At 40.4% G+C, this 23,115-nt stretch overlaps 1 protein-coding gene across 3 annotated transcripts in view; it reads right to left on the bottom strand.

Moving 5' to 3' along the window:
• Nucleotides 1-21,717, bottom strand: part of EVI5 (ecotropic viral integration site 5) — a 194,883-nt gene extending 173,166 nt beyond the window's left edge. Inside the window, exons 1-2 of one of the 3 annotated variants that reach the window (XM_035718024.2) lie at nt 20,985-21,172; nt 237-310 (exon numbers count right to left, since the gene is read on the bottom strand). Coding sequence is in view for 1 of the 3 variants with exons in the window: in XM_035718027.2 (XP_035573920.1) it covers nt 21,699-21,701 (3 nt within the window). In the remaining 2 variants the exon portion in view is untranslated. Of the gene's footprint in view, nt 1-236; nt 311-20,984; nt 21,173-21,698 lie in introns of those variants that run through there. The other 2 variants (XM_035718027.2, XM_035718022.2) reach the window with 2 other exon arrangements.
• Between the last annotated feature and the right edge of the window lie 1,398 nt (nt 21,718-23,115).

Genomic DNA, 23,115 nt, shown 5'->3' with positions numbered 1-23,115 from the left:
GATTATTACTTAAGCTACAACTCTGCTTATACAGGATTACAAGTCCAGAGCTCACCAACTTCTAGCAACATGTTTTTTTAGTAGGTTTTTGCATGTTTTTAATGGCAAATGGATGCAGAAAGGTCTTTTATGCTTCCAAAATAAACAATGTACCAAACTTAGAAGTACATTCTAAAACATTTGCTCAAATTTCAAAATGGTCTATATCAATGTAAACATAAAAAATTAACTTATACCTGTATACATTGTTATTTCTCTTCATTCTTCAAAGTTCTGGAAATTCTGAGCCAATGAAAAACTTGATATTCAACTGAATAAATGTGTGAAAAGAAAAAAAATTATTTACACTTAACCTTGTTTCGGTAGGACTTAAGGCTGGTACAAATGTAATATACATCTTCAATCTTTTTAGCAGGATATAAGAAAGTACTGTTCCAGAAGCACCAGTATGGCTTAGTCGGTTAAGTGTCTGGCTCTTGATTTCAGCTCAGGTCATGATCTCAGGGTCCTGGGATCAAGCCCCGCATTGGGCTCAATGCTCAGTGCAGAGTTTGCTTGGGATTCCCTCTCCCCATCCCTCTACCCTTTCCTCTGCTTGCTCGCTCGCTCTTTCTCTCTCTCTCTCTCTCCATAATAAATAAAATATTTAAAAAAATAAACAGTGAAAATCAGATCGTGTCATTTAAAAAAAAAAGTACTGTTCCAATTCTGTAAACATGGGCATAAATATAAATAGCAATGTCTTGTACGTTTTAAGTTATTATCAATAAATATAGGATACAGATTTATTTTTTTTAATGTTTTTTGTTTGTTTGTTTAAAGATTTTTTATTTATTCATAGAGACACAGAGAGAGAGAGAGGCAGAGACACAGGCAGAGGGAGAAGCAGGCACCATGCAGAGAGCCTGACGTGGGACTCGATCCAGGGTCTCCAGGATCACGCCCTAGACTGCAAGCAGCGCTAAACCGCTGCGCCACCTGGGCTGCCCAGATTTTTTTTTTTTTTTAAAGATTTTATTTATTTATTCATGAGAGACACAGAGAGAGAGAATTGAGAGGCAGAGACACAGGCAGTGAGAGAAGCAGGCTCCATGCAGGGAGCCTGATGTGGGACTCGATCCCAGGTCTCCAGGATCACACCCTGGGCTGAAGGCAGGCGCTAAACTGCTGAGCCACCCAGGGATCCCAGGATACAGATTTCAAAACATAGCCTGTAAATATCCACGAAGAATTTCAAATTATGTCTTTCATTTATGTAAGTTAACAGCTGTTAAACAGAGATGGAGGAAGGGAAGATACAGAGCACTGCCTTCAACAGGAATCAAAAAACAGAACAGATATTACAGTGAAAGGGAAAAAAACAGGAAATAAGAGCAACACTGCTGACTAGTTTCCTTTAAGTGTCATGACAAATTTCTAAGTTAATTTATTTTCTGTAGGCATACAGTGCATTTCCATCTCTATGATCCCTCCTACGTCTAGAGCTGAATTTCAAAAAAGTGAAATTTGTATACAAATTTGTACTTACTACTGCAACCACCACCACCATCTATAATATACTTTATTATGTACCAGACACTGTGACATGATTTACATCCACTATCTTTTTTTTTTTTTAATATTTTATTTATTTATTCATGAGAGACAAAGAGAGAGAGGCAGAGACACAGGCAGAGGGAGAAGCAGACTCCATGCAGGGAACCTGACGTGGGACTTGATCTCCGGTCTCCAGGATCACATCCTGGGCCAAAGGCAGCGCTAAACCGCTGAGCCACCCAGGCTGCCCAACATCCACTATCTTATTCAATCCTCACCATAACCCTAATATAGGTTTTACTGATGTTTGTGTAGATTAAACAACTTGTCTAAGATCCATTAGCTAATAAATGATGAAGCCAGAATACTGACCATTTGGCCCCACCCAAAACAAAAACATCCTGACAAGTATAAATCACTGATAGGAAGGTGAGCTAAAACTAACTGTAGAACATCAAAGTAAAAAAATAGCACTTTTGAACATGTCATAACCCTGGGGATTTTGACAGAACAGGGCCTGCCCAAAACCAATCTGATTACCAACTTAAGAAGTTAACTAAAATATTGAGATGGAAATTCTATTTAAAAATGAAATTGTCGGGATCCCTGGGTGGTGCAGCGGTTTGGCACCTGCCTTTGGCCCAGGGCGCGATCCTGGAGACCCGGGATCGAGTCCCACGTCGGGCTCCCGGTGCATGGTGCCTGCTTCTCCCTCTGCCTGTGTCTCTGCCCCTCTCTCTCTCTCTTTCTGTGTGACTATCATAAATAAATTAAAATTTAAAAAAAATAAAAATAAAAAAAATAAAAATGAAATTGTCAACGTATCACATGAAGATCTGTATGTCCTTTGTAAATAGTCTATTATAGACTGCAATAGTTTTTAAGCCATGTAATAATACTAATACAAAAAGTCTTAAGAATATAAACAAAAACCTCTTTTATAATTTTTTATATTAACAGAGCAGATCTGTACAACATATCTAGAGAAACATTGGTCATTTTCCTGACTTTAACATTATGCACAAAAGGAAACCTTCCCACTTTACAAACTACAACAATAGTTTCTAAAGAAAAAGGAAGAAAAGAAAATGAACAGAGAATAGAAACCAATGGCCACGACAATTCCATGCCTATGTTGGAGGAAAACAGAATTTTACCATGGCTACCAACTCCAACTAACCTGTTTATGGGACTTGAGTTTTTTCAAAAGATCTTCTAAATATAAAATATCAGTTTGTTGCTAATATTTTATATTTAATGTTCCAATAATAAGTTTACAGTTTAATAGTTGCAAATCTGTATTTATAGTTAAAGAACTTTTCTAAAGGGTGCCATGTGCAATGCTCTCCAGCTAACTAAATTCCCTTAATTCTTTTTTTTTTTTTAAGATTTTATTTATTTATTCATGAAAGACACACACAGAGAGGGAAGCAGAGACACAGACAGAGAGAGAAGCAGGCTCCATGCAGGGAGCCCAATGTGGGACTCGATCCCAGGTCTCCAGGATCACGCCCTGGGCCAAAGGCAGGCGCTCAACCACTGAGCCACCCAGGCGTCCCTAAATTCCCTTAATTCTACTGGACTTTGCTCAGAAATACTGTAAGCTACATATAAAGTTACCCCCTCCCCCCCCACACACACACTCTTCCAACCCATTCAAAACATCTGAGTATTGCTGATATTTATAGGCTACATGATTGAAACATTTCAAGTGAATGAAGTACTACTCAGTTTTAATATTTTAAATGTTTAAAGTATCTGAAACTGTACTAGAAATAGCATGCAATTATCCTGAAGAATTAGCATTCGCTTAGCATTTAAAATCTAAGAGTTAGGGCAGCCCAGGTGGCTCAGCGGTTTAGCGCTGCCTTCAGCCCAGGGACTGATCCTAGAGACACAGGATCCAGTCCCACATCAGGTTCCCTGCATGGGGCCTGCTTCTCCCTCTGCCTGTGTCTCTGCCTCTCTCTCTCTCTGTCTCTCATGAATAAATAAATAAATAAAATATTTAAAAAAAACAAAAACAAAAAACAAAAAAAAAAAACCTAAGAGTTAAAAAAAATAAAAATAAATAAAAATAAAAAACCTAAGAGTTATACAAGTTCAATCATATTCAAAAATTTAATGAAATATTTTAACTGGCCATTTCAAGTACTACCCAGTATTAAGATATTTTTCATGTTTATGAATTCATATATTAATTACTAGGTAACACATATTTCTTAAGAAGAAATAGTGCTCCTTTAAGCCATCTTGATTAAATGACCAAAATTACAATGAGCTATGGATCTGAATTAAGTTTTGTTCATGCTAAAAAAAGTCTTACTTAATGCTATACACTTCAGTAAAGAATCCATAAAAGATATTACACAAACCTAGAATCTCTCCTGCTACTATGCCAACTAAAACCATCCAAAGAATAAGATATTTTTAAGCACACACAATAATTAGGTATATTATTATTTATCACCTTAACATATGAGAAAATGATCTTACAGTTAGTTTTGGTAAAGCTATTTTGGTAATTCAAAACTGAATACAAACTTGAAACTAATCTTGCTGTCAGATTGATCTTCCTTATATACTACCTTCCATATAAATTTCATTTGTCCTTTCTGCATTTTTTAGTCTTCCTTTAATAACATCATAATCATAAAATAACAGCTGCTATTTATATTGGACATCAAAACACATAACAGCTACTACTCCAGGAACTTTACATCTATTACTTGCACTCCTCATGTCCATCTTTGCACAGTAAACATGAAAACATACTTTCTGGTTTAAAAAAAAAAAAAAAACAGACCCAGAGGGATGCCTGGGTGGCTCAGCAGTTGAGCATCTGTCTTCAGCTCAGGGCGTGATCCTTGAATCTGGGATCGAGTCCCAAATCCTGCTCCCTGTGAGGAGCCTGCTTCTCCCTCTGCCTGTGTCTCTGCCTCTCTCTCTCTCTCTCTGTGTCTCTCTTGAATAGATGAATCTTAAAAAAAAAATAAAAAAAAAAAACAGACCCAGAGAGGTTAAACAATGAAAATGACAAAGCAAAATGCTTGTTCCACTACATCATGCCACATTTTTTCCAGCCATCAATTCTTATAATGAAATTATTTATAATACAGAATTTTACTAGATTTAACAAAAAGATTGTTTTTCCTTTACAGAACGGGAAATTATTATTCTGTAAAATATTTTATTGTATTACCATATTACTGATGTAATTTCCCCCAAAATATTTTTGTATTATAACTGAGAGGAGAAAATGCTATCTAAAGAACACTGAATAAGAGTGCTATCTAACTAAAATTTGATCCTTTGAGCTGCACCTAAAATTGCTATAGCTGAGGTGCTGAAGTTCATGGGTAAGGAACTAAGTCTGTTCCCTGACCTCAACCTTCCACTGTTACAAACACAAAACTCTTTATTAAAATTTAAAAAAAAAAAGGACATATCCACATACACAGTTTTTTCCTGGCAGCAATAAGAGTATGTACTAAAATACTGGTTTACCTATGTCTCAATCTTGTCTGGAAAAAAAGCACAAATTCAGAACAAGTATCTCCTAAAATCTATCATATATTACACAAATTTTTTATTCAGTATACACACTATATCAAGCATTGTGTCAAAAAGTATGTTAAGGGGTGCCTGGGTTGCTCAGTTGGCAAGTGTCTAACCCTTCATTTCAGCTCAGGTCATTGTCTCACAGTTGTGAGGTTGAGCTCCGTGTGGGCTCTGAGCTAGGTGCCACGCCTGCTTAAGTTTCTGTCTCTCCCTCTGCCCTTCCCCCCACTTGCTCATGTGCTCTTTAAAAAAATAAATGTGTTGGGATCCCTGGGTGGCACAGCGGTTTGGCGCCCGCCTTTGGCCCAGGGCGCGATCCTGGAGACCCGGGATCGAGTCCCACGTCAGGCTCCCTGCATGGAGCGTGCTTCTCCCTCTGCCTGTGTCTCTGCCTCTCTCTCTCTCTCTCTCTCTCTCTCTCTCTGTGACTATCATAAATAATAAAATAAAAATTAAAAAAATAAGTAAATAAATAAATAAAATAAAAATAAAAAAATAAATGTGTTAAGCACTGTCACTCAATGTGAAATAAGAAGGAATTACCACTGTAAAAATCTTAAAATGGCAATAATAATCTTCAACATAGGGACGCCTGGGTGGCTCGGCAGTTGAGCATCTGCCTTCAACTCAGGGCGTGATCCCGGCATCGAGTCCCACATTGGGCTCCTTTTGAGGGGCCTGCTTCTCCTTCTGCCTGTGTCTCTGCCTCTCTGTCTCTCATAAATAAATAAGTAAAACCTTAAAAAAAAAATCTTCAACATAATTCTCCAAATGGATAAATAGTGCACAGATCACAGCAAAGTCCTAAAACTTCTACCTTAATGCTAGTCATGTTAATTAATTACACGGATACTAAAAAAGGAAGAGTGATCAAATCATGAGGGGGAAATATATGTTAATCAAAACTAGATAGATGAATACATATGAAAAATCAGGAAATCCTAGCACAATTGAAAATTATCAATGAAACAATAATTTTTAAAAAGGTCCTCAGCAGGGGGATCTCTGGGTGGCTCAGGGGTTTAGCGTCTGCCTTTGGCCTAGGGCGCGATCCTAGAGTCCCAGGATCAAGTCCTGCGTTGGGCTCCCAGCATGGAGCCTGCTTCTCCCTCTGCCTGTGTCTCTTCCTCTCTATATATATCTATCATGAATAAATAAATAAATAAATCTTTAAAAAAACAAAAAAAAAAAAAAAAAGATCCTCAGCATCTCAACAAGGTAAAAGCACCAGAGTGGCTCAGCGGTTTAGTGCCGCCTTCAGCCAGGGCGTGATACTGGAGACCTGGGATTGAGTCCCAGGTGGGGCTCCCTGCATGGAGCCTGCTTCTCCCTCTGCCGGTGTCTCTGCCTCTCTCTCTCTCTCTCTCTCTCTCTCTCTCTGTGTATGTGTATGTGTGTCTCATGAATAAATAAAATCTTAAAAAAAAAAAAAAAGTACCAGGTTCTATTTACAAGACACATGTGGCCTCCTCAAGTCACTTAAGCTACTCAAAAGTTATTTAAGCTCTTTTTGTTAGGAACTTGAAAATAGTTGGAAGTGAATGTTATTTCCCATGCTTTCCTCTTGTAACATTCTAGAATCAAGAGAAAACTGATTCAAACTTATATAAGCAGATCTTTATTTTTAAGATATTATTTATTCACGAGACACACAGAGAGAGGCAGAGACACAGGCAGAGGGAGAAGCCAGCTCCGCATGGGGAGCCCGAGGCAGCACTCCATCCCCAGACTCCAGGATCACACCCTGAGCCAAAGGCAGCCGCTCAATGGCTAAGCCACAAAGATGTCCCTAAGCAGATCTTTTATTTTATTTTTTTAAGATTTTATTTATTTATTCATGAGAGACACAGAGAGAGAGAGGCAGAGACACAGGCAGAGGGAGAAGCAGGCTCCATGCAGGGAGCCCGACGTGGAACTCGATCCCGGGTCTCCAGGATTGCGCCCTGGGCCGAAGGCAGGTGTTAAACGGCTGAGCCACCCAGGGATCCCTAAGCAGATCTTTTAATGCAAAAATTAGTTTCAGTAACAGTAAAAAAAAATCCCAAAATGTTGCACCTAGAAAACTATGGTCTAATCTCTGAAACTCATATGCTAGACTACTGAAACAATCAGAAGTTTTGAGGACAGACCAAAACAGTTAGAGTGCATTAAAAAGACTAAATTTACATAAACAATAACCTCAGACTTTCAGAAGATGCCAAAGCAGCAAGCAGGATTGCAAGAGATTTTTTTTTAAATCTGATAATACTGAATAAAACTACAACATAAATTTAACTACTATGCATAGCCAGCCACACTCCTCTAGGTCTTAGCTGCTACAAGCAAGTGGGTCTTCTGCTTAACCAAGTCAGAAGACCTCAGCCTCATGCTCTTTGAATTATCCTGGAACTCAATTTCTCTCTATTCCTCCCAGTTTCTGCCCTCAACTTTCAAACCTGCTGCTCTGCCATATTGAAAAATCTCACTGGATCTTATTTATCCCTCTAAGTATCCCAGTCTCACAGCATCCTGCCACCCCTCATAGCTAAGCAACTGGAACAATATTTAGCTGTTCATTCTTCCCTTCGTCACCTCCCACTTTTTCACTGCAATCTGGCTTCTATGCTACCCTTTTACTGAAACCACTTGCTAAGGTCACTCACCAAGAGCCTCTATCTCTCTACAACATGTAACCCAGTATAATACTCTATCCTTTATTTTGTGCCATTTCTCTGTTTAGAAAATGTTAGTTAAGAATTGAAATATCTTGATGAAGTCCCAATAGTTCATTTTTGCTTTTGTTTCTCTTGCCTTCATGGATGTATCTTGCAAGAAATTACTGTGGCCAAGTTCCAAAAGGGTGTTACCTGTGTTCTCCTCTAGGATTTTGATGGAATCTTGTCTCACATTTAGATCTTTCATCCATTTTGAGTTTATCTTTATGTATGGTGCAAGAGAGTGGTCTAGTTTCATTCTTCTGCATGTGGATGTCCAATTTTCCCAGCACCATTTATTGAAGAGACTGTCTTTTTTTCCAGTGGACAGTCTTTCCTCCTTTGTCAAATATTAGTTGACCATAAAGTTGAGGGTCCACTTCTGGATTCTCTATTCTGTTGAGACTTCATCAAGATAAGAAGCTTTTGCACAGCAAAAGAAACAGTCAACAAAACTAAAAGACAACCTACAGAATGGGAGAAGATATTTGCAAATGACATATCAGATAAAGGGCTAGTATCCAAGATCTAGAAAGAACTTATTAAACTCAACAGCAAAGAAACAAACAATCCAATCATGAAATGGGCAAAAGACATGAAGAGAAATCTCACAGAGGAAGACATAGACATGGCCAACACGCACATGAGAAAATGCTCTGCATCACTTGCCATCAGGGAAATGCAAATCAAAACCACAATGAGATCCCACCTCACACCAGTGAGAATGGGGAAAATTAACAACGCAGGAAACAACCAATGTTGGAGAGGATGTGGAGAAAGGGGAACCCTCCTGCACTGTTGGTGGGAATGTGAACTGGTGCAGCCACTCTGGAAAACTGTGTGGAGGTTCCTCAAAGAGTTAAAAATAGATCTGCCCTATGACCCAGCAATTGCACTGCTGGGGATTTACCCCAAAGATACAGATGCAGTGAAACACCAGACACCTGCACCCCGATGTTTATAGCAGCAATGTCCACAATAGCCAAACTGTGGAAGGAGCCTCGGTGTCCATCGAAAGATAAATGGATAAAGAAGATGTGGTCTATGTATACAATGGAATATTACTCAGCCATTAGAAACGACAAATACCCACCATTTGCTTTGACATGGATGGAACTGGAGGGTATTATGCTGAGTGAAATAAGTCAATCGGAGAAGGACAAACATTATAGGTCTCATTCATTTGGGGAATAATAAAAAATAGTGAAAGGGAATAAAGGGGAAAGGATAAAAAATGAGTGGGAAATTTCAGAAAGGGAGACAGAACATGAGAGACTCCTAACTCTGGTAAATGAACTAGGGGTGGTAGAAAAGGAGGTGGGCGGGGGGTGGGGATGACTGGGTGACAGGCACTGAGGGGGACACCTGATGGGATGAGCACTGGGTGTTATTCTATATGTTGGCAAATTGAACACCAATAAAAAATAAACTTATAAAAAAAAAGAATTGAAATATCACAGAAAAAAATTATTTTTAAAAGATTTTATTTATTTATTCCTGAGAGACACACAGAGAGAGAGAGCGAGAGCGAGAGAGAGAGAGAGAGAGAGGCAGAGACATAGGCAGAGGGAGAAGCAGGCTCCATGCTGACGTGGGAATCGATCCCGGGTCTCCAGGATCACACCCTAGGCCCAAGGCAGCGCTAAACCGCTGAGCCACCGGGGCTGCCCAATCACAGAAAAAAATTAAAAGTTTAAATACTCTGTAATCCTACTCTCAAAGATCACCCATTAGCAGCACAGTCTATCTCCATCAAGATTTATTCTTAAAAAAAATTATTTTCTATACATATACTGAGTATATATGTATTTTTAACTTAAAAATTAGATCATACTATACATATATTTGAGAATTTTTAAAATGCATCTCAATCTTCTGTCCTTGTTAGTATTATGTAGTAGCCTAATTAATAGTCTCCTAGAGAGCTCCTCATCATAATACCCAGAACATATGAATGTTATCTTAAATGGCAAAAGAGGCTTGGTGGATTAACAAGGATTTTGTGATGAGTAGGTTATCCGGATTATCTGGATTGGGCCCATCTGAAGATACTAAACTCTTGGCTTAGAAGAGAAGAAGAGGCCACAGAAGACAATGCAAGTAATACAAAGAATGCAATTCAAACAGCTGGAAAAGGCAAAAGAACAGATTCTGCCCTTGAAAACAGCCCTGCCAATATCTTGACTTTAGCCTAGTGAAACATTTCAGACTTCTGGCCTCCATAACTATAAGAGACTAAGTCTTTGTTTTAACCTAAGTCTGCTAATTTATTACAGCAGCAATAGGAAATGTAGCAATAAATATACAGCATATTACATTAGCTGTATAACATTCTATCATAAGAATGTACCGTATTTTATTTAGCAACCCTTTTTTTTTTTTTAAGATTTTATTTATTTGACACAGAGAGAGTGAGTGCACAAGTAGGGGGAGCAAAAGAGGCAGAAGCAGGCTCCCCACTGAGCAAAGAGCCTGATGTGGGGTTCGATCCCAGGACCCTAGGATCATGACCTGAGCTGAAGGCAAATGCTTAATCGACTGAATCACTCAGATGCCAAATTTAGCAATCCTTTATTGACAGCTACTTGAGTTGTTTTCAATTTTTTTATTATTATATACTAGGTGCCATGAATACCTCTAAACATACCTTTCCATATTTCTGTGGTTCTCTAGGAGTTATTCCATAAAATAAGAGATCAAGAAATGTGAAATTTCAGTGTGCCTGCCTGGCTCATTTGGTAGAATGTGCAGCTCTTGATCTCGAGGTAGTGAGTTCAAGCCCCACACTGGGTATAAAGATTACTTTAAAAATAAAAGAAGGAAAAAAGAAATGTGGTGCACCTGGGTGGCTCAGTCGGTTGAGCATCTGACTCTTGATTTCAGCTCAGGCCATGATCTCAGATCATGAGAACAAGCCCTTTATTGGACTCATGCTGGGTGTGGAGCCTGCTTAGGATTCCTTCTCTCCCTCACTCTCCCCTCTGCCCTTCACCACCCACCTTGCCCTCCCTGCCCATATGCATTCACATGCACTTACTCTCTCAAAAAAAAAAAAAAAAAAAGTGATATTTAAACTTTTTGCAGATATACATAGAAAAAAATTAACCTCCAAAATGGCTGTACTTATTTTTTTACTCACAGGCACTACATTCAAGCTCTTCTCTCCTTCTTCAAAGTTCTCAACTTCTGTTAAATCAGTTTCCTGGTTTTCCTTCTTTAGTGGCTACTCTTTCTGTTCTTTAGCAGACTCCTCTTCATCAGGTCATTTCTGAAACGTCAATGGCCCCCAAAGATCCCATTCTAACCTGGGCTTTTTCCTCACTACATGCACTTCCAGAGCTATCTCATCTACTTCCTTTTACCCCCAATTACTACTTATAAACAAAACAGAATTATTACCTTCCTTTCCCTCCAAAATCTACTCTTCAACGGTTCCATTAATGCTGCCACACCAATATTTACCAGCCTAGAACAGATACATGGAGGTCATTCTGACTTCTCCCTTATCCTCACTCCACATACCATAGCTCTAGAATCCCCTAAGATTCTCTCTCCCTATCAATTACTTGAAACAGGAATACATCAATTTTCAACTATATTACTTTACTGTGTGTTTTCCCTATCTTAAGTCCTGTGCCCCACTGTACCAGAACAATCTTTCGGAAACTCACTTCCGATTTGTCACTTAACTAGACCTTTCACAGACTGCCCGTTAGACTGTAGAATAATAGAACCAATCAGGAAAAATATATGGTATGGCAACGTCTTCTAAAGTTAAACACATATCTGCCCCATGACCCAGTAATTTCACTCCTAGTTATTTATCCAAGAGAAATAAGAAAAAGTATGTCTATAAAGAGACCAATAATCAAGTGTTCATGACAGCTTTATTCACAAAAGCCAAATGGCAGAATGGATAAACTATATCATAGTTATACAATGGATAACACACCAACTAAAAAGAACAAACTATTGATATGTGCAAAAACAGTTAAATCGGTTAAATCAAAACAAAACATGGTTGAATTTCAGAAACATGTTGAACAAAAGAAGCCAGACAAAAAAGAATACACACTTATTCTATTTTTATGTAAAGTTCAAGAACAAGAAAAACTACTCTGTGGTTAAAAAAAAAAAAAAAAAAGAGCAGGAACTGACTAAAAGAACCATGAAGGAGAGGGTGAGAGATGCACAAAGGCATATGCATTGATCAAAACTCACTGCATTGTATAGTTAAGTTCTATGCTATATATAAATTTACTCCAAAAACTTTTAAAGCAAATATTAAGATTTAAAATTTATTTCACTCAGTATTTTCCCTTACTAGTTATAAAAAGCCTCAAGATTGAGGGGCACCTGAGTGGCTCAGTGGTTAGGTGTCTGTCTTTGGCTCAGGTCATGATCCTGGGGTCCTGCAATTGAGTATCACATCAGGCTCCTCACAGGGAGCCTGCTTCTCCCTCTGCCTATGTCTCTGCCTCGCCTCTCTCTGTGTCTCTCATGAATAAATAAAATATTAAAAAAAAAAAAAGCCTCAAGATTTAAGAAAACTATTCACTTACTTTTCTTTTTTACAAAACCATCATCTCACTTAGAAACAATGTATCAACTGTGCCTTCCCCTAGTTTGTAAATTTTGTGAAAGGATTTTATCTAGTGATCCCTGGGTGGCGCAGCAGTTTGGCACCTGCCTTTGGCCCAGGGCGCGATCCTGGAGACCCGGGATCGAATCCCACGTCGGGCTCCCAGTACATAGAGCCTGCTTCTCCCTCTGCCTATGTCTCTGCCTCTCTCTCTGTGTGTGTGACTATCATAAATAAATAAAAATTTTAAAAAAGAAAGGATTTTATCTATGTAGAATAGATCATCATTATCTTCCCAATACTTATCATTATGTTAGACATTGGAGATGCTCAATATGTGTTATCTTGGTGGTTCTTAATGACTTATTGACAATTTTATAGCTTCTTTGTATTTCTAGATCACTTACTGATTCATTTTTCTGATCTTGTATGTTAACACGTAAATGTACCATCATATTTGACAACCTTTATAAACTTTGCTCATTGACGGTAGAAAAGAAGCTTCTCCACATTTTCAAAAAGGCAGTCAAGTCTTTAACTTTGTGCTCATCCCTTACATGTATTTCAGATAAATATTCAAAGGCATTAGACTTTCCATGGGCTTATTCCCTAAAACTCATTTTCAATTTACTTTAAGGGGAATTTCTGGGTGGCTCAGTGGTTTGGCACCTGCCTTTGGCCCAGGGCACGATCCTGGAGTCCCGGGATTGAGTCCCACATCGGACTCCCGGCATGGAGCCTGCTTCTCCCTCTGCCTGTGTCTCTGCCTCTCTCTCTAGGTCTATCATGAATAAATAAATAAATCTTAAAAATATATATATATTCAATTTACTTTAAGCTCTATCTTCTCACCATCGTGTCTTCTTAACTATCTTAATTTCTAGTATACCTGGTAGCATTAAACTTTTCTCTCATGCAGCTCATTTAAACATATTATATAATTGTTCATTAAAACTACACTTTTATCCAGTATCTATTAACATTGATCTAACAAACTTACTAAGCATAATTCATGAGAATGTTGGATTCATTTTTAACATAGCAAAAGATCTGTACTAGGCCAAAAAAGAAGACAGCTATTAATCTTTTGAACACCAACTGAAAATAAGACAAAATTCCCATCTTCACTTCTGTATCAGTGCTTGCACTTTGCTATGAAAAACAAAAAAGAGGAATGATCAATAATAAAACCAGTTCTGTTCCTATCTCTCATCTTCACTTCTGTATCAGTGCTTGCACTTTGCTATGAAAAACAAAAAAGAGGAATGATCAATAATAAAACCAGTTCTGTTCCTATCTCTCATCAAGGTCTCTTCCAAGAACACAGGAATTAGCAGGTCCTCAAGGAGAGAGCCCTAATCATGAACCCACAAGACGATGAATAGCGAAACCAACAATGAAGACCAGATAATGGCCAGTTTGACCAGCTTTAGGGAACACGTTTCAGAGTACAACTGTCAGGGCTAGATTAGTACAAAGAACAATTAACAAGCACTAAATCCACATTATCTTTGGCCACTTAAAGGATAAACTGCAAATAGCACAGGCGGGGGGAAAGCTCTCTTGAACTACAGATACAATTTTAAACAGACCTAGAAATGGCAACAAATAAACACACCAGGAAATTTGAAATAATGAGAATGGGATGATCCTTTCTGAGCAAACATATGGGGCCACAGCGAACAAGTTCTATCTACAAAACACTAATTAACCTACATGCTTCCAAGAAAGAATTAGCATATGACCAAGATAGACAGTGATAACTGCCAGTGTTATCTTTTATTTATATTTGAATTTTATATGCAAACAGAAGGAAAATAATTGGTGGAGGAGCAAAAAAGGCCACTGAGAATTGTGGGCAGTGATAAGCAAACTTTTACATTTTACAAAACTTGTCAGAAATTAATTTGAAGAGCAAAATGGGGCTGGCAGCCTTTGGTGTCAAATAAGGACATTAAGTAATAAAGACAGTAAGAAATCAATAAAATACCACCACAAATTTCTTATGAAAAAAGATATTTTAGCACATAAAAGGGCGGACACAATTTAAAGGTAAATACTTTAATTTGTATAAATTTAGCCTAAGAGAAAATAAATTATATTGAGAACAGTATTTTCATTTCATTGTAAACTTTATGGTAAAAAACTGTCTCAAAGACCTTTTGGAAACCTAGAGACTTAATAAGTATTTTAAAGAAAATAAAGAGTACAAAGAACAAAGCTATTAGCGAAACTTAACATAAAGCTTTTAACGGGTGGTTTTAATTTATCAGTTTATGTTAACTACAAACTAAAATCGCTACAACTTTATCTTTAGCAATAGTTTCCAATATTTTCTAGTATATAATCTTTCTTCAAAATATTCTTCCTTCATGACCATAGTTGAAGTATTATTGACTGAAAAGACAAAACCACCATTATTTTTAGTAACTTTTATATGTTACAAATATGCAAGATTACTTATTCTTTCAATATTAAATGTTTGATGTCTATATGGATTTTTCACACCCCTTGCAGAGATCCACTATCCTGTTTCTCCAATCATGAATCCCCTCTTCACCAGGAGATTCCCACTTTATACAAAGTATCAGTTCACTAGACTGGCTTACCTTTGAAATCATTTCCAATCCTAAGAATGTACAATTCTGGGACAAGAACTTCTTGAAAGAATTTGGGGACTTCTAGAAAAATGACAGTTTGATCCAATATTTAGGTACTCTCCCTCCTGACACTCTACTTAGATAACAGTAAAGAGATTTAAAAGATATAGCCCTACAAGTAGAAGACAAGAGTGAACAGCAGATGGCAACACATTTTTGTATAAAGGAAAGCAGATGATGGACTTCCAGGTTAAGTTTGCAGATTGAACACACACATCTAATTTTCCTCTCTCCCCAAAACTCTACTAAAACAAGGATAAAGAAAATGATGTTGTTGTGTTCTGTTTTTAGCTCATAAACCATAAGGACAGAAGAACAGAAGAGATGACAGCAATAAAATTTTGGAAGCTGGAAAGAAGATGGAGGATTGGTAACTGACTTTGTTAAAGACAGCCAAATTACAAACTAGCAGTGCTGGCAACTCAGAACAAACCTAATTTATACTATACACTCCTCAAAAGGCTCCAGGACTGCCAAAACAAAGAGGGGTATGGGAGACTAAAGAAAGGATCAGGTGAAAGCTATGAACATTTAGAAACCTAGACCCCATTCCTCCTCAAGCTGCTGGGTGGCCCATCCTCAATGCAGCAGCTGATTGGAGATTTAATCTCTCAAAAGGGTAAACCACACATGGTGGAAGACACAGGTATCCCAACAAAAAAAAAGCAAATTATGTGATCTTATATACTAAATGTTCTTTTTTTTAAAAAAAAAAAAAAGGTTTTATTTATTTATTTATGAGAGAGAGAGAGAGAGGCAGAGACACAGGCAGAGGGAGAAGCAGGCTCCATGCAGGGAGCCTGACATGGGACTCAATCCCAGGTCTCCAGGATCACGCCCTGGGCTGAAGGTGGCGCTATACCGCTGAGCCACCCAGGCCCGCCCCATACTAAATGTTCTATGGTTCATTACCTACTCCCTTTTCTAGAGTTCTCAGATCACTGGCAACCAAACTGCTACCCTCCAAGAACAAAACTGAAAGATACTCTCTGGGAAATCTGGCCAGACCAAAGGAAAGACGCTAGAGTAACTCCAACAGTCCACCTGAACCAATGGTTTCAATCTTGGCCACAAAGGGGAATCACCTGGACAACTTTAAAAAATACTGATGTTAATCTATGGGGATAGAAATCAGAATATCGGTTGCCTCTGGGCAGGGAGTAAGGAAGACAAAGAGATATAAAGGAATTCTTTCTAAGGTTCTCTGTATCCTGTGTTGATGATATGGGTGTATACATGACAAAATCAAACTACACTTAAAATTTGTGTATCTTTCTGTATGCAATCATACCTAAATGTTTAAAAAATATTGCTACTTGGGTCCTAATCTGAGTGATTCAGTTGTATTTAGTTTAGCTGTGTGTTTGTGTATTTTTAAAGTTCCCCATATGATCCCTGGGTGGCTCAGTGGTTTGGCGCCTGCCTTTGGTCCAGGGCGCCATCCTGGAGTCCCGGGATCGAGTCCCGCGTCGGGCTCCTGGTGTGGAGCCTGCTTCTCCGTCCTCCTGTGTCTCTGCCTCTCTCTCTCTCTCTCTATCATAAATAATAAATAAATAAATAAATATTTTAAAAAATAAAGTGCCCCATATGATTCTAATGTGCAACCAAAACTGAGAACCACTGTTCTATGGAGTTCATAGAGTAAAACTGGAAGTAAGCCCCATCTACAAGCTCAGGGCTTCCAATCGGCTTTTAGTTGTCCACTCTCACTCATGAACAAAAACCAAGGATTATCAAAACTCTGAGGAGGATCTCTAGTGCTGAGGCTATGCCAAACAGAAAAAAAGTAACTTGGAGGAAACAAACTATGCAAGGAAAAAGAAAGCTTAAAGAAACTATCTTTAACATTCTCAGATAGATAAAAGAAGATAAGGCATTCGTGAAACAAGAAAGACATAGAAAAATACACAACTAAGTAGAAAAGAAGCCAAACCTACAGGCCTGCATAAGGGAATACGGTCAAAAGCTGATATGCTTCACTCATAGAACCCCAGGCAGGGTCAGGACTTGGGAGTTTCCAGACAGTATGTGGTCAGTCAGTGGGGACGAGGTATGGGGCTGAAGAGCAGGTTAGCAATTTAAAGTCTGCATCAGGGATCCCTGGGTGGCGCAGCGGTTTGGCGCCTGCCTTTGGCCCAGGGCGCGATCCTGGAGACCTGGGATCGAATCCCACATCGGGCTCCCGGTGCATGGAGCCTGCTTCTCCCTCTGCCTGTGTCTCTGCCTCTCTCTCTCTCTGTGATTACCATAAATAAATAAAAATTGAAAAAAAAATTTAAAAATAAAATATATATATATCTTTTTTAAAAAAAATAAAATAAAGTCTGCATCAAGGGCAGCCCCGGTGGCTCGGCGGTTTAGCGCCACCTTCAGTCCACAGCGTGACCCCGGGGACCCGAGATCGAGTCCCATGTCAGGCTCCCTGCATTGAGCCTGCTTCTCCTTCTGCCTGTGTCTCTGCCTCTCTTTCTCTGTGTCTCTCATGAATAAATAAATAAAATTTTTAAAAATTTTAGTCTGCATCAAATTTATAAAATATAGACCCTCTAGTTCCCTTCATTTATGTCAACTCATAAATTTATTCTCTAGAAACAGTGACTTGGAGAGACTCCAGACTCCCAAAGACTGGAGTGAGGCTAGGGTTGAAAGCCAAGGGATTAAGCAGAAGCTTGTATAGTAAATAGCAGCCCCTATCCACCCACAGCCCACTTCCTTTGCTCAGCTCTCAGAACAGTGCGAGCCAGTCATATTACCTCCCCCACTTTCTCCCCTGTCCAGTTTGATTTAAATGTCTTTTTTGCATGCTGCCAAACCAATTTTGATAATAGCACTTTTAGTGGAGGATAAAGGTCTCTTCTTGAGTTTCTACTTAACCCTCCTAGACTCTAAACCCCTTAAGGGCAGGGGCAGCATCTTAATCAGCTTTGTATCTACAAAGGCCTAACACAGTGATTTTCAATATACTCAATACTATATACTCCTTAATTGGTACTAGACTAGACACTAGACACCACACACACACACATACAGAACTTGGAAAACTAGAACATACAAAGTATAATTTGGATTCAGTCCTGAGTGAAGATTAAAGTCTTAAATAGCTGTACTTCTATATAGTAGCCACAAATGACATTTTAAAATATCATTTAAAGGGGATCCCTGGGTGGCTCAGTGGTTTGGCGCCTGCCTTTGGCCCAGGGCGCGATCCTGGAGTCCCGGGATCGAGTTCCGCAGAGGGCTCCTGGTGTGGAGCCTGCTTCTCTGTCCTCCTGTGTCTCTGCCTCTCTCTTTCTCTCTCTACATGTGTCATGAATAAATAAATAAATAAATAAATCTTTAAAATATATATATATCATTTAAAGTAACATCAAAAATTTCAAATAGCTAAGAATAAAAGATATGCAAGACTTCTACACAGAAAACTACAAAACATTACTGAAATTTTAAAAAGACTTAAATAAATACAAGTATATGCCACGCTCATATACTAGAAAACTCAATGTTAAGATACTCTCCAAACTGATATATATAGATTCAATTCCAATTTCCAAAATCTATTGAAATTGACAAGCAGCATCTGAAATTTATACGGAAATGCTAAGAGGAAAGAACTGACCAATATTTAAAAAAAACAAAGTTAGAGGCCTTATACTATCACATATCAAGGCTTATTATACAGTTACATTAATTAATAGTGATACTGGTGCAAGGATAACAAATAGACCAGTAAAACAAAATACAGTACCCACAAACAGATCCACACTTAAACAATCACCTGATTTATGAGAAAGTGTCACACAGTGCAGAGGGACAAGTATGGTACTTTATTTTCAAAAATGGTGCTAGGTCAAAAAGATATTCACCTGGCTAAAAGTGAATCTTGATCCCCTACAATCCACCTGAAATTTACTCGAAATTGCACAAATTAAATGTGAAAAGTAAAACAAAATAAAACTTCTGTAAGGAAAAAAACTTCTGTAAGGTAACATAGGAAAATATCTTCATATTCTTAGGCTAGGCACGATTTCTTAAATAGGGCACAGAAAGCAGTACTCAAAGAAAAACAGTAAATACATTTCATTGAAATTAACAATGTCCATCAAAAAAAAAAGAAAAAACACTATTAAAAGATGGAAAGACAAAATGGAATAAGATAAACTATGTATAGGTTACAGATATGGATATGTGTGTGTGTGTGTACCTCCCAGAAAGGGCTCTTATCGAAAAAATCCTAAAAAAATAAGACTCAGACATCTCACAAAAGACATACAAATGACCAATAAAAGATAAAGCCACAACCATTAGGAAAACACAAAATAAAACCACACTAATATATTATTGCACCTCTACCAGAATAGCAAAAATGTTTTGAACTGACAAGCATCAGCAAGAATGTGGGGTAATTGGATTACCATTCCCTGCTAATTAGCACAACCACTTTGGGAAAATGTTCAACAGTACCTAATGCTAGAGTTTTATCATTCACATACCTCACAAACCAATTCCACTCCCAGGTCTAAACCCCAACCTAGGGATCCCTGGGTGGCGCAGCGGTTTGGCGCCTGCCTTTGGCCCAGGGCGCGATCCTGGAGACTCGGGATCGAATCCCACATCGGGCTCCCTGCATGGAGCCTGCTTCTCTCTCTGCCTATGTCTCTGCCTCTCTCTCTCTGTGTGTGTGTGTGACTATCATGAATAAATAAATAAAATCTAAAAGAAAAAAAATTTTTTTAAAGAAAAAAAATTTTTTTAATAAAAAAAAATAAAAATAAACCCCAACCTAGAAATACTGTTTCCTGAACTGCGATGGCACACTTAGTAAAAAAAAAAAAAAAAAAAAAAAATCCTTTACCTGCACTCCGGATTGTGCACTTTTTCTGTTTATTATTCTTCAATAAGTTTTCTAAGTTTTCTTGACACAAAGTTCTCAGAGACCGTAAGGCTAGTAGCGTTTTAGAACAGAAAAGGAGCTTCAGGTGAACTCAACAAAGTTTACGAATGAAATTAAAAACCAAAAAAAAAAAAAAAAAAAACTGCTAACACATATCAGTCCAGAACAAAAGTAAAAACCACCAACAGATAGCTTTTCTTGATTTTCAAGGAGCACTGGGTTTCTCTCATTTCAGCGAAGAAAGGAGTTTATTATTCTACAGTGTAACCCAAAGAAAAGATATCTGTGCGAGAAAATGCTGCTTTTTCAAAGTCACCTCTAACGGCAAAGGATACAGGGAAAAGCAAAGGAACCACTCCAAAGTTTTTGTTAACTCTTCGTTGAAAGGATGACAACTGACTTAAGACGCCCCCCTCCCCTCAAAAAAAAAAAAAAAAAAAAAGGCACAAAGAAATCACGGCAATTCTAAAGCAAACACCAACACCACAATCCAATGTACCGGAAATTCTGCGGTCAATCTGAGGCTTGCCCCGCTAGTCATGAGGTGATCCGGGCACGGGTGCGATCGCTGCCCGAGCGCATCCCTGGGGCTCACGCAGCACACCTGGCGAGCCCGTCACCCACCCGCCTGGAGAAACGCCTTGCGCAGAATCCCGGGGCCCACGTAAAGACGCCAACTTTGCAAGTCAGGGGCGCCGGCGGTCTCAGTCCGCGAAGACGCCCGGCGAGCACGGACTCCTGGCCTCGAGGGCGGGGCCGAAAGGTCAGCGTCCCCCGGGAGCCGCGGGCGAGCGCCCCCGAAGCCGCCCGGTCCCTCCGCCTCGCGGCGAGTCCAGTGCAGGCGCCGCCGGCGAGCTTCCTAGCCGGCGCCCACGGCGGGAGGGTCCCGGGCCGCCGCGGCCTCAGCGAACTTAGGCCCCGGCGGCGCCGAGCGCGCCCGCCCCGCTCGTGCGGCAAGTTCGGCGGCGGCCCCCGCTCGCCGCGCCGCGGCCCCGCCGTCCGCCGCGCGCCCAGCGGAACCCGGGCTCGCGGCCCGCCCGGCCTGGCGCGGCGCCCCTCACCTTGGAAACGTTGGGTGGACTCCGCCGTAAACATTAACTTCCCATCCAGCCGGCAGCCTCGCCGCCGCGTCTCAGCGCCTCGGCCCCGCTCCGGCTCCGCGGGCCGCCTTCCTCGCCCCCCGGAGCGCCGCGCCCGCCCGGCAGCTCAGGGCCGCCTCCGAGCCTCGCGCAGCCTGCGGGCGCCGCCGCGGCGCTGCTCCCCGACCCCCGACCCCCGGCCCCCTGCCCTGCCCGCCCGCAGGCTCCTCCGGGGTCCGGCCCGCCGCGTCAGGAAAGCCCAGGGCGCAGGCGCGGCGGGGCCTTAAAGAGACCGGCCGCCTCTACCGCATAATGGGTTCGAGCAGGTTAGGGGCCGGGCGGCCGGAGGAGAAAAGGAGAAGCCGAAGGGATTGGGCCGTGGGGGAACGGGGGCGGGGAAATCCCGCTCCCTCCCCCGCCTCTCTTTGAAAGCGCTCAGCCCTCGGCCTTACAAGCTGCAGACTTCCCGGTCTCTTGAACCGCCCCCTTGCGCGTACGAGCTGCCCCGGACACCACCCCCCCCAGCGGGCCCCGCACGACCCCGAGCTCGCAGCTGCGGGCCTCCCGCTACCGCCTCGCCCACGCGCCTCCCAGGCCGCCGGCCCCCGGCGCCTAGCGCAGGCTTCCGAAAGGCCCCCCGAGCTCCCCGAGAGTGACCTCGGTCACTCTCCAAAACAATGATCACTGTGCAAATACCATTTGTGATGGCAAATGCCTCTACCTTCAGTCTTCTGGCCACGCTGGGTTTATGCAGAGTCCGACAGGGGGCGGAACATGGGCACAAACACGTGAAGTCCAGCCGGGCAACCATCCAGTATCAACGAAGAAATAAATTCTTAGAAGTAGTTAGTTTGGGACCGAAACTATCTACCAATTCCAGTCCAACTCCAAGAAAGGCGGACAAGAAAAAATGATAAGAGCAATATAAATTACTTTCATTACACATTTGTAAGTTACAAAATGACAACTGCCAGCACAAAAGGACTCCAAAATTGTTTGCCTAAATATTAGATAGCCCCCGGTTATTTTCTGATATAAATTTACAATCTCCAGAAGGGATTCCACTGTGGTAAGCATTTTAGAGAAAAGAACTCTCCTTTAAAAAAAAAAAAACAGGCTTAGGAAATACTAAAATATAGGAAGTAGAAACATGCCCTCCACCCAGCTAGCAACTTTGAAACCTTGAAATTTTAAGGGGCAAACTTTTTCATGACTTTTAGGTCATGCCATTATTTAAAGTCAATTTTGGTCAACAATTTTATGGAAACTGAATCCATTTTGTATAAGAAAGTTAAGAGATAGGGCAGGCCGGGTGGCTCAGCGGTTTAGCGTCTGCTTTCAGCTGCTTTCAGCGGGATCCTGGAGACCTGGAATCACGTCCCACGTAGGGCTCCTTGCATGGAGCCTGCTTCTCCCTCTGCCTGTGTCTCTGCTCTCTCTCTCTCTCTCGCTCTCTCTCGAATAAATAAATAAAATCTTAAAAAAAGAAAAAGTTAAGAGATATTTTGAAAATCTACTTCTCCTTCCTGTATTATATCTATCAGCCAATCCTCTGAAATTTTCCTTGAATCTGTTCTATCTCCTTCATCACCACCCTAGTCTAAGCCACCTGGGTGAAGGGGGCGTGCCTAACCTACTCTTCTAAATGGCTTACCCACATTCGCCCTAGTTCCTCTCTCATCTCTTCTCCACACAAAAGACTACATGTGACCCTGTCACTTCCCAGGTAAACCACTTACATAGCTTCCCATTCTCTTAGACAAAATCCCTTACTAACCAAGCCCTGCATATTCAGGTGCCTTGTCAATCAATCTCTTCTCTCCACCTTATCTTACTGTTCAAACTACTTCTGTCTCTTCCAACCTGCTCTCTGTTCCATCCACACTGGCCTCCTCCAATCCCTCAAATCTTCCTCTTTCCACAGAGCTTGTGCAAATGCTTTGTTCAGTGCAAGTAGCATTTCCAACCTTCATCCTTCTGACTTCAGTCAGCTCTTGTCTGTACCTCTGAGAAGCACCTTCAGACCTCACCTTGGTCTCTTCTTATCACAGTGTGCTAAAATGGTAGTTGTATAATTTTGTTGAATTTTTATTCCCCACCACTGGACTATACA

Source organism: Canis lupus, chromosome 6 (assembly GCF_003254725.2).
Source record: "Canis lupus dingo isolate Sandy chromosome 6, ASM325472v2, whole genome shotgun sequence".
NCBI classification, from domain to species: domain Eukaryota; kingdom Metazoa; phylum Chordata; class Mammalia; order Carnivora; family Canidae; genus Canis; species Canis lupus.
This window is presented reverse-complemented; position numbering and strand designations above follow the sequence as displayed.